This window comes from Ammodytes marinus (genome assembly GCF_949987685.1).
Source record: "Ammodytes marinus genome assembly, chromosome: 1".
In the NCBI taxonomy this organism is placed as follows: Eukaryota; Metazoa; Chordata; class Actinopteri; order Uranoscopiformes; family Ammodytidae; genus Ammodytes; species Ammodytes marinus.
This window is the reverse complement of record NC_137230.1, coordinates 27,771,135-27,783,913: the sequence shown is the minus strand read 5'-3', so window position 1 is coordinate 27,783,913 and position 12,779 is coordinate 27,771,135. Positions and strand designations below refer to the sequence as shown.

Below are 12,779 nucleotides of genomic sequence, written 5' to 3'. Positions count from 1 at the left end.
AGCATGGCGCCCATATATGTCCAATATATAAATAGCCTATTAGTATTCTCTTTCTATTATATATTCTATTGACAGTATTGTTTTGCATTAATTTACAAAAAAATATTGCACAGTTGTTGCAAGACAGTTAAAGTTTATATTTTTCTTACTTACATAGAGGGTGAGGAGAATTCAAATTTCAGTTCCACTTTAAGTTAAGGTTTAACATTTGGTGCTGTGTGTGCTGATTTAAAAAATAAAGCTTAAAATAATAATAAAAAAGAATCTGATCAGCAAAATTAGATAGGGTTTACTGAGAGCTTAAAGCATAAATCCTGAACTTGAATAGAAAAGGACTTAAAATGCAATACACTAAAACAGTCCATTGTTGAATCTAAATGTGCTTTTATAGGGCAGAGTATTTAACATATCATTACTGAATGATAGTGCCTGACTGGCTGCTCTATTCCTGGTCCATTAGAAAGCTGTAGATGGAAGTTTGGATTGATGATTCTTGCTTGAAGTCTTGTCTTCATTATCTTCCTTGGTCACAGACAAAAGCTCATTTGGTGATAGATCCACTTTGGACAAAGTTTCCTCCGCCTCTGTGGCTATTTCCTCGTCTCGCTCCTCCTTCCACAGTCGCTCGTACTCCTGCTTGAGCTCCTGATAGGAGCGGGAGAAGGTGTGGAAGATGGAGGTGGCGGGGAATGCCATGATGAGGATGCCACTCAGGATGCTGGTCAGCGCGACTATCTGTCCGGGAATACTGCGCGGCACCATGTCGCCGTAGCCCACCGTCGTCATGGAGATGATGGCCCACCAGTAGGACGCCGGGATGCTGCTGAAGCGTTGGTGGGGGTGTGTGGCAGCAAACGGCGCCAGTTCACTCTCTGCTAAATGGACCAGAGGCGAGTAGAGTGTCACGGCAACGCAGACAAACAGCAGCAGCAGGCCGAACTCCCTCATGCTGCGATGCATGGTCATTCCTAAAGTCTGCAGGCCCAGAGAGTGTCGAGCCAGCCGCATCACGTACAGGATCCTCAAAGCCCGCAGCAGGCGTAGGATCAGGCTCAGTTTGTCCAGATAGCCTCTGCCAGCACCCATGATGACCTCATCATGTGACCTATCTCTGACATCGACGACCAAGGACACGTAGTATGGCAGGATGGCAATGGCATCAATGATGTTGAGGGGGCCCCGAACGAAGGCCAGCTTGCTCTGAGCGTTGAAAAATCGCAGCACAAATTCCAAGGTGAACCACCCCACACAGATGGACTCCACCACAAACATGCTCTGACACTTCTGGGAGCACTCGCCCTGCAGACACATAGAGATCAAAACACAATTTTAAGGGTCACTGCACCAATTCACTTACGACAGCAAAGTGCCCTTTGTTTTCTTCAATAATTTCCCTTATCTCAATCCACTCTCCTTCCCCTCGTCCTTCTGACCCTTCATCCAAGACCAACCCCTGACTGTCCTTCCTCAGAATCAGAGAGGTGTTATTGCCAGACAGATGTTGAAAACATAGTTGTTACAGCCATTCCTTAAGTTAAATCAGCGTATTAATTGTTGACTGTTTATTTGGGGTAATTGAATTATTAGATGGCAGGGGGCGTGGTTTGGCCCACCTGTTAATTGCATGGTAGAATGGCAGCCGGTGAGTCCAGCCAAGTCACAACCTGGAGTAGAAGCTGTGGTTACACATAATTTTGACCACTCTGATTTCAATGTTTGTTTACCAGCAATTTAAGCTTTTCGTTTAGTCTAGCATTCATTTGTTATTTTGAAACTCTTTTTTGCAAATTTTTGGAAACCTTTTTGTTCGTAAATAAATACTTTTTGGATGGAAGAAATCAAAGTTTCTGAGTGCGTATATCAAACCACCACAGTTAATGCCCCGGAGGCATCATCGACTAGGATGCCGTGACATTAAGTCAAAATTATGTCGATTCTGGACTGACTGGAAACTGGATTTGGACACGTTTGCAGCGCTAAAGGACGCTCGGATGGAAATGTTTGCCAACTACCGTGAGTACGCAGCAGAACAATAGGTGGAGCCTGGCCAGGCCTTTCGTTGGAAGCGCTCACTGCGCACTGCTTTTACCAAAGTTTGTGTGAAAGTTAAGAAGTGGAAATGGAGAGCGATACTGATGAAGTTGCGGACCCTGAAAGGAAGTTGTTGCAAACAATTAAATCGCGCAGAGGAAGGCTCGGCGCAGCAACTAGAAAAAAGAATGAAGTGCTACATATGATGAAAACAAATGAAGACAAAGAAAATGTGAGTAAACATATGGACGCATTCAGTGAACTGTTAAAAGACTTTATGGATTTGCAAGTGGATGTTCAATCATTGCTAGAGGCTGATGAAAGACAGGCTGATCATACTTGTTGGTACGAGCCAAAGTTAATTGAGTTCAAAGAATTCCTGACAAGCGTTGGCTCATGGATGTGTGAAGATGATGGGGAAGGAGACAAAGTGGATGACATAAATGCTTTAAGTGGACGAGTTGATGTTGATGATAACGCTGATGTTAAAGAACAAGTTGATGATAATGATGGTGACGAACAAGCATACGGTGAGATTGGCCGTAGCGCATCACAAGTGTCGTCATGCGCCAGCGGCCCCAAGTCATTAACAACTGCCTACGTAGAAGCCGAGGCTGAGCGCGCTGCTCTTAGCGCAAAAGTCAAAGCGCTGGAACAAAAGCATATATTGGATATGGAGGAGGCAAAGATAAAGGCAAAGCAAGAAGCGCTTGCTATGGAGGAGGCAAAGATAAAGGCAAAGCAAGAAGCGCTTGCATTAGCAGCTGAACTGGCAGCCGCAGAAGCCAAAGCAAAAGTACTACGGCAAGCCGGAGCTGGCTCCGTCAGTTCGAGGGCAAGCAGCCGCACAAGTCGACATCGCTCTGCTTTACCTCAACTCCCCCCTGTTAAAATGCAGACTCCCCAACAGCATTCATTTAAATCTGAACCAATCACTGCCCAAATTGACAGCCATACTAATCAAGGAACAAGTAGCACAGAAAATGTTGTAGACGTACTGAAAAGGCAAAATTACATAACTGAAATATTAATACAACAGCAGAAAGCCTCCCTCCTGCCTGTTAGAGAAATTCCCAGCTTTGATGGTGACCCACTGCAATTCCATTCCTTCATTAGAGCCTTTGAGCAAGGCATAGAAAATAAAACAGACAATATGCAAGATAGACTCTATTACCTTGAGCAGTACACCGTGGGGCAGCCAAGACAAATTGTACGCAGCTGTCAGCATATGGATGTGGAAAGTGGATATAAGGAAGCAAGGAAGCAGCTTGAGTGGCACTTTGGAAATAAGATGAAGATCACAATGGCATTCATGAGCAAAGCTTTAAACTGGACAGCTATAAAAGCTGAAGATGGCCCTGCATTAAGAGCATATTCAATATTTCTCCGAAGCTGCTACAACACCTTGTCAGGAATTGACTATGTGGAGGAACTGGAAAATGCAGCAAATTTGAGGATAGTTGTGTCAAAGTTACCCTTTAAGCTGCGTGACAGCTGGAGAACAGTTGTTTGTGATGTTCAGGAAAGGCAATGCAGACGTCCAAAGTTTAAAGATCTCCTCCAATTCATTGAGAAGAAAACTCGTGCTCTACTGGATCCTATGTTTGGTGAGATAAATATGCCATTGGAAAATAGAGCCAAACTCAAGTTACCACAAAAGTCCAGCAGGGGGAGCAGTTTTGCCACCACTGTAACCCCTGTCTTAGAAAATGCAAAAAGCAAGATGGAAGTGGAGCATAAACAAATATCAAGAAGTGCCATTAAAAGACCCTGCTTGTTCTGTAACAAAGACCACTCAATGGAAGCATGTATGTTGTTTAAAGGCAAACCCAACAAAGAAAAAGTGGAAATCATGAGGGCCATTGGATTGTGCTTTGGATGCTTGGAAAAAGGACACATGAGCAAGTATTGTAAACATCGTATGACATGTAAAACCTGCCACAAGACCCATCCAACCATTTTGCACATAGACAGTCAAAGAGAGCAACCAGCTAATATGCAATTCACAGAAGCATCCATGTCCAGTGCCTTGGTTTCTATGAACGCCGGTAGCCATACTGGGGCCGGCATAAAAGTAAGTGCACTCTCAATAGTCCCAGTTAAAGTGAAATTGGAAAAGGGAACAAAAACTGTGCAAACATATGCCTTTTTGGATGGAGGAAGCACAGCAACATTCTGCACAGAGGAGTTGATGCAACAGCTAAATGCTAATGGAAGGAAGCAGGACATATTGCTCAGGACAATGGGACAAGAGAAGCCAGTGTCTAGCTACAAAATTTCTGGATTGGAAGTTGCTGCTTTGCATGGAAATGGATACCTTAAACTGCCTGATGTCTACACACACACATCCATCCCAGTCACCCAAGAAAATATCCCCACAGATGAGGATATTAGAAAATGGCCTTACCTGGATGAAGTTGACTTGACACCCATTGATGCCAGCATTGGGCTGCTTATAGGTGTCAATGCCCCAAAGGCCATGGAGCCATGGAGAGTGATTAATAGTGAGGGTATTGGGCCCTACGCTGTGAAGACTCGACTTGGGTGGGTTGTCAATGGCCCACTCAACAGGACTGGTGATGGAAATGCAGGTGCAGGTACAGTACAGGTTAATCGCATATCTGTTGAAGAGCTGTTGGTCCAGCAATATAATCAAGACTTTGTTGAGCAGCACTATGAGGGCAAAAAAGTGATGTCTATGGAAGACCAACAGTTTATGGACAAAGTGTCAAGCTCAGCTGTGTTGGAAAATGGCCACTACTGCTTAAAGCTCCCCTTTCGTAAGGATAATGTGAATCTTCCAAACAACAAAGCTGTAGCCCAGCAAAGAGCACAGCACCTGTTAAAGAAGTTCAAAAAAGATCTGAAGTTATTTAATGAATACAAAGAGTTCATGAAGGATGTTATAGCAAAGGGATTTGCAGAAGTCATACCAAAAGACCAATTGGAACATAAAAGTGGAAAAGCTTGGTTTATTCCACATCACGGAGTCTACCACCCACGCAAAAAGACTTTGCGTGTGGTGTTCGATTGTGCATCAGTGTACGGTGGAACGTCTCTAAACAAAGAGCTGCTGCAAGGCCCCGACTTAACAAATTCACTTGTAGGTGTATTGCTTCGTTTCCGCCAGGGCCCCATAGCTATTATGACTGACATTGAGGGAATGTTCCACCAGGTGAGAGTGGCAAAAGAAGACACAAACTATTTGCGCTTTCTCTGGTGGCCTGATGGGGATGTCACACAAGAGCTGGTGGAGCACAGGATGACAGTGCACATATTTGGAGCTGTCTCTTCCCCAAGCTGTGCTACATTTGCCCTGTTGAAAACAGCTGACGACAACCAGAATGATTATGCAGCTGAGATTGTAAACACCATCCGGCAGAACTTTTATGTTGATGACTGCTTAAAAGCTGTAAATACTGTGGAGCAAGCGATATATCTCTATGAGAACCTCACACACCTGTGCGCCAAAGGGGGATTCCGGCTCAATAAATGGGTGAGCAACCATCGCTCCGTCCTGGCAGCCATCCCTGAAGATCAGAGAGCTAAAGGAGTTAAAACACTGGACCTGGACAAAGACCAGCTTCCTATGGAAAGGGCGCTTGGTGCTCAATGGAATGTGGAACAGGACACCTTTACGTTCAGTATAGAGGTAAAACCCCACTCAGTGACCAGGCGAGGTATCCTGTCCATAGTAAGCTCAATATATGACCCCCTTGGCTTCCTCGCTCCAGTTATTCTCCCAGCAAGACAAATCTTGCAGGGGTTGTGCAAAACAAAGCTGGGTTGGGATGACCAAATTCCCCAAGAAATGGCTCAAGTGTGGCAAAAGTGGCTCAGTAGCCTAACTTTACTGGATGCATTCAAGATCACCAGAAGCTTTGCACCCAACGACTTTGGAGAGATAACAACAGCACAGTTGCATCATTTCTGTGATGCCAGTGAAATGGGGTACGGCTCAGTATCTTACCTCCGGCTGATGAACACCAGGAGAGAGGTGAGCATTGCTTTTGTCATGGGAAAGGCTAGAGTAGCGCCACTTAAGCAAACAACCATACCCAGGCTGGAACTTGGAGCTGCAGTCTTAGCTGTACGCATCAACAAGATGCTAAAAACAGAGCTAGAAATCAACATGGAAGAGCCTGTTTTCTGGTCCGACAGCATGACAGTTCTCCAGTACATTGCCAGTAACACCAAAAGATTCAAAACGTATGTAGCAAATCGTGTTTCAATCATTCGAGAGCTGTCAAAAGTGACACAATGGCGGCACATAAGTTCCAAGCTAAACCCAGCAGATGCGGCATCACGTGGCTTGAAGGCTGATGTATTCCTCCAGTCTAAGTTGTGGATCAATGGCCCATGCTTCCTCCCCAAACCTCAATCACAATGGCCAGGAACCATGCAAATGGACAAATTACTTGACGACGACCCTGAGGTCAAAGGTGAGATTTCTGCCTGTGCCGTAGTGCTGAAAGACAGTGAATGTCCCACAAGTAAGCTGCTAAGCTACTTTTCCAAGTGGACAGACCTAATGAGAGCCGTAGCATGGATCCTGAAGATAAAAGAGCTACTTCTTCAGCTGCGAGGACAAAGAAGGAATTCAACCCAAGGTCAAGCTAAACAGGAACGCAAACTGAAGCAGCAAGCAAAAGCAAACATGCCCAGACTGTCAGTGAGTGATTTGGAGAAAGCGGAAAAAGCCATTGTCTGTTTCGTACAGAGGCAGTCTTATCCAGACGAAATTGAAGCCTTAGCTAAAGGCACTTTGAAGAAAGCTAGCCATCTGTACAAACTGGACCCTGTGCTGGTGGATGGAATCCTGAGAATTGGTGGTAGGTTAAGCAGGTCTGCTCTCCCCGAAGAAGCAAAACATCCAATGATTCTTCCCAAAAGCAGCCAAATCGCCACACTAATTCTGCGTCACATCCATCACAAAGTTGGTCATGGGGGCAGAAATCACATGCTGTCAACTCTCCGGCGCCGCTTCTGGATACCACATGCCAACTCTGCCGCCAGAACAGTCATTGGAGAATGTATGACCTGCAAAAGACAACGACAGCAACCTGGTGAGCAAAAAATGTCAGACCTTCCTGCGGACAGAATAATTGCGGATCTGCCTCCATTCACAGACGTTGGGATAGATTACTTCGGCCCAATGGAGGTGAAAAGAGGAAGAAGCACTGTGAAGAGGTATGGCGTCATATTCACCTGCTTAACTTCACGTGCAGTCCATCTAGAAGTGGCCCATACACTGGACACAGATTCGTGCATAAACGCCATCAGGAGATTTGTCTGCCGCAGAGGTCAAGTAAGAGAAATAAGGTCGGATAACGGAACCAACTTTGTCAGTTCTAACCGGGAGTTGAAGAGTGCTGTCAGAGACTTAAACCAAAACAAGATGCACCATTCTCTCTCACAGGATGGAATAAAGTGGATCTTTAACCCGCCGTATGGAGCTCATCATGGAGGAGTCTGGGAGCGGCTGATACAGCAGGTAAAAAGGGTGCTATGCACAGTGATGAGGCAGCAAGTGCTGGACGACGAGGCCCTACATACTGCATTGTGTGAAGTGGAGGCTGTCTTAAATGACCGTCCAATCACCCCATCTAGTGGTGACCTAAATGACCTGGAGGCCCTTACCCCAAACCACCTCTTGCAGCTCAAAGCAAAGCCACTTTTACCACCTGGCTTGTTTAGCAAAAATGATCAGTACACTCGCAGGCGTTGGAGGCAGGTCCAGTACATTGCTGACCTGTTCTGGAAGAGGTGGGTGAAAGAATACCTCCCACTAATGCAAGCACGTCAAAAATGGAACAGAGCAAAAAAAAGCTTTGCAGTTGGAGATCTTGTGCTTGTCATGGACGAATCAGCACCCAGAAATTCGTGGCCATTGGGGCGAATCATAGAAACCATGACCGACTCCAAGGGATTCGTTCGTCGTGTCCGGCTGAAGACTCAAACCACGGAGCTGGAACGACCCATCACCAAGCTGTGCCTTCTTTTGGAGGGGGCTGCAGCTTAAATATCGACACTTACACTGACGGATACACCCAAAGGTTCTTGCAGACACTACATTTTTCATAATGCACATATTCCTTTGCATTACACCTTATCCCCTTTTTGAATTTTGACCCTTGCATCCGAACTTTTCCCATTTTTTGACCTTTTGACACCCTTGCATACACCACCTTCCCTTTTTTGCCTTTTGAAGAAAGAAGACCCTATTTTTGCCTTTTTTAATGGCTTATGAACTGATAAAGAGACACTTTAAAAAGACAAAGTTTAAAAAAAAAAGGAAAGAAAAAATGCATGATGTAACTGATGTCAGTAGATTTTGTTATGGCTGTATATTTTTCCCTTTTTGAATTTGTAATTAGTTGCTTGGCAATAATTAGGGGCCGGAATGTTACAGCCATTCCTTAAGTTAAATCAGCGTATTAATTGTTGACTGTTTATTTGGGGTAATTGAATTATTAGATGGCAGGGGGCGTGGTTTGGCCCACCTGTTAATTGCATGGTAGAATGGCAGCCGGTGAGTCCAGCCAAGTCACAACCTGGAGTAGAAGCTGTGGTTACACATAATTTTGACCACTCTGATTTCAATGTTTGTTTACCAGCAATTTAAGCTTTTCGTTTAGTCTAGCATTCATTTGTTATTTTGAAACCCTTTTTTGCAAATTTTTGGAAACCTTTTTGTTCGTAAATAAATACTTTTTGGATGGAAGAAATCAAAGTTTCTGAGTGCGTATATCAAACCACCACAGTTAATGCCCCGGAGGCATCATCGACTAGGATGCCGTGACACATAGTAGTTGCATGAGGGAGTTGCACATTTGTAAAACATGAGAAAAATTATTGTTTTTACATTAGATTTATATTAGGTTCTTTACTGTCATTGTACAAAACATACAGCAAAATGTGCACTCAAGGGCCGGACTAAATATAAAAATAGATAAGAAATAAATAATGCATTCATGCAATTCACTCACTCACATGTGAAAATGTCGTAATGATCATGAACTTCTAATTTAAAGTGTTGTACTCTGTTAGCAGATAAATACAACTCTGGCAAAACGTGCATTATTTGTGAAATAATTGAAATTCAGGAAAAAATAATGAACTTGATCAGAAATTTCAGTAAGTTTTTTAAAAAACATTAATCTAACATGTATTAAGTCTTAGTTACTCATTATCTTATTATACTTTGGCAATGTTATTTTAAGAAGAAAGCAACAGCCTGATCTTACATGTATTCTTATAATGCTGTATAATACCACAGCTAACTACATGCTATACTATTTACTCATGGATTCATTTCCAAAGCGCTCCATTAGCATGACATTGTGGAGTTATCAAATGCATATCCACTGAATGTTTTGTGGGTTTCCTGTTTACTTGTCATCAGACAACTGATCAAATCTAATAGTCACAATTGTTATTTCAGCATGAACCATTTCTCAGGAATGAAAAGCTTGTGTCCACTTTTGTTTGAAGGAGCAATTGTTTCATAAATTACCACAATTTGTTGTCCCCTTGTACATTCGCTTTATTTGACAGTCCAACATTCAGCTCTGTCTTATATTATCAGACTTATTTGTCTGTATGTGAATAAAAGCTGGTAAACCAGATGGCCAAAATGCAATCTTAGATGTCTGCCAGAAATCTAAGACTGCAAACAAAACTGTTTTTTAGAAATTAAAAGGAAATTTTGGCTTTGCTTTTGCCTCTGAGCCACATGTTAAACAAACACAAATCCAGATGTTTGTTCAGTCCAACTGTCATCAACCATCAAACATATGAAAAATAATAGTATGTTTCAGATTCTGAATTAAACATGTCCATGCTTTCATTTTCCTGTGTGGTGTGATTCACAGCACGACCATCAGGGAGAAATTGATCCACCGTCTCTGGCTTTAAAAATAGTCACACAGTTCAGACTCGTTACACTGACAATTATTTATACAGTCATTTCAACAGCCTGTCTGGTCCTGTTGAATCAGACAAGAATACAAACTGAAATCTAGAATTCAACATTTTTTTGTCTCTCGTTTCACCATACACTTAAATTAAAACCTTGGAGCACATATATTTTTAATATGTATGTGATTACAGCTTAAACTGTAAGTTTATGTTTGTAGAAAATAAATAGACTTTATTATTTTGTTGTGATGTTATTCAATTCAGTTTTGTGCCCCAAGGAAATGTTAACAAAATATAAGATACAACATAGTAAGATTGCCATTGTTACTCTTATGTCAAAGTGACTTCTTATTCACGCATCGGACTGACCTGTAAATACAACATTGACAAATTCCGTAGCTTATAAAGTTGAAACAGCGAATGTCTTAGCACATTTACACATTCATTAATTGTCACATTTTTATATTCACTCTCCACCACCTCCCAAAAAAAAACACACAATCAAGTTTGGTTCAATAACCATAACATTTGTGTCACAAGATCTCTCTTTGTAATGATATGAACTTTTCAAGAACTTTCTTGGAAGACAAAGAGAATAGGTTTTATATATGCAAAAGCTGACACATCCTGTAACACACAGGATGTGTCAGCTTTTCAGCTGCTTCATACGCACCTTGGTCTCTTCAGCTCGGAGATCTGGCATGGTGCTGATGCACAGGCTGATGACGGTGACAAGAACCATGACGACAGAGAGGCAGGCAAACATCTTGCCGGCAAACCCTGACTGAGGGTTCTCCACCACTTCTCTCAGCATCCAGGTAATTCTGCGATAGCCCTTTTCAGCACTTTTCAGTGTGGTACATTTCTTCAGCATCATCCTCTTCTGCCTCCACTCCTCTTCCTTGCGCTCTCGCTCGGTCACCTCCTCCACTCGGGAGATCATGCGTCGACGGCAGCAACGCTCCATGTGCACTGGGTCGACGCCCCAGTAGTCGAGCTCATCGTGCAGCGACACCGCACACAGTTCCCGAAGCAGACGCAGTTTTCCTGCAGCCAGGAAGTTGAGGATGACCCTGAAGGCTGTCGGATTTCGGTCGAAGAAGAACTCCTGACATGTCTCGTCATAGTCATCGCAGAGTCGCGCGATCTCTTCTGGGGTGGTGCAGGAGCGCAGGCGGCCCAATCGACTCTGGGGAAACTGCTCCAAAGTGCTCCAGGGGAAGGTGTAGCGGTTTCCCCCGACATTGATGAGAACCTGCAGGGTGCGGTCGACCACATATGAGGCCTTAGGGTCACGAAGCAGCTGGGCACGCTGAAAGTGAACGCCCTTGATGGTCGCAGTCTCCGGGATCTCAGTGAAGAAGTCGAGGCTGCTGTCATCACTGCTGACCGAGTAGCTGCTGAAGTCGTGGTTGGCATTGCTAATGATGGGCATGCTGGCTTCAAGGTGTGTGACCACGAGATTGAAGATGTATTTGTATGTCCAGTTGACAAAAGGTTAGAAGGTGTGACGTCAAAGCTGTGATGACAAAAAAAAACATGATTAAAAACTGTCTCAGTTTAAAGACTCTCATTAAAAACTGGCGTTTCATATGGAGTGCCACAAGGCTCTGTGTTGGGTTCACTTATTTTCAGTATGATACAAGTACAACTAGTCATTGGCCCAATCCCAATGTCTCCCCAAAAGCCTCAAGCCCCGAACCCTTAAAGAGTCAAGCTGAAATCATCTGTAGTGCTTGAGTGTGAGGGGCTGCAAGGACTCAAATGGCGCTTTTCCACCGCATGGTATCAGCTCGACTCGACTCGACTCAACTCGCATTTTTGGCGTTTCCACTGCAATTTCATGGTACCTGGTACCTGCTAGCGGCTGCTTTTTTAGTATCGCCTTGCTCTAGGGTCCAAGCGAGCTGAGTCGAGCTAAAAGGTGACGTCGGCAGACGGCCGGCCGCTGATTGGCCAGAGACTACCGTCTGCCGGCTTCATTCTGTTGATTATTCTCCCCTTGATTCTCAACAACTCTCCGGGACTTTTATGTGTATTTTGTCTCGCCGCGTGCAGCCTTCTTTGGCTCGCTTTCATTTGATTTGCATCACAGACCCGATTTTTTTCTCTCCATATATTCGCTAAGCTCACCCAGTTGTGTTGGCTGTTGGGGAAGTTACTTTGAACATACGAGAGGAGACATAGCAGCTAGGCTAAATAGCCTATAGCAGCAAGCTGGGACAGACATGATAGCGAGCGATTACATTACAAGCCTCGGACTGCACTGATTACCTCAATAAAATATTCAGGCTGAGACACGGCTTGCATTTGAAAACACGTATCCTGAAACAAGCACTTAACAGTCAACTTTATCATGCCCGTGTTTCCGTGCATAGGGATGTACGTGACGCATCCCTACAGCTGTGTGGCAGTCACACATCAGGACACAAACCCTCCCTTTTAACGGCCCGTAGCAATATTATTCTACTTCTTTTAGCAAACAGATACAAGGGGAGTATTTTCTTAAACATTTCTCATCCGTGTTTTTGGCGGTTGGTTCAGTTAATAGTGCAACAACTGCTCGTAATTTCTGCTTTGCTACTTGACTCCGGAGTTGGCTTTCAGCCCCTTACGACAACCCCGCCCACGTTCAGGAGGTACTATTTTCGGTGGAAAACGACCCGTGCTGCTACCAAACCAAGTTAAACTGAGTCGAGTTGAGTCGAGTCGAGCTACATTTGCGGTGGAAAAGCGCCAAAAATGGTAAAGCTGGGCGGTACTTTGTGACACATCACATTACCTTTATAACACAATTTCTATTCAATTCAAAGGATCTTTAAACTCAT

At 43.9% G+C, this 12,779-nt stretch overlaps 1 protein-coding gene across 1 annotated transcript; it reads right to left on the bottom strand.

Moving 5' to 3' along the window:
* Positions 1-456: 456 nt before the first annotated feature.
* Positions 457-11,386, bottom strand: kcng4b (potassium voltage-gated channel, subfamily G, member 4b; the record flags this gene model as incomplete). The annotated part of the gene is made up of 2 exons (XM_080028783.1): positions 457-1,299; positions 10,625-11,386. 2 exons carry the CDS (start codon positions 11,384-11,386, stop codon positions 457-459), a joined length of 1,605 nt encoding a protein of 534 aa, XP_079884909.1.
* Between the last annotated feature and the right edge of the window lie 1,393 nt (positions 11,387-12,779).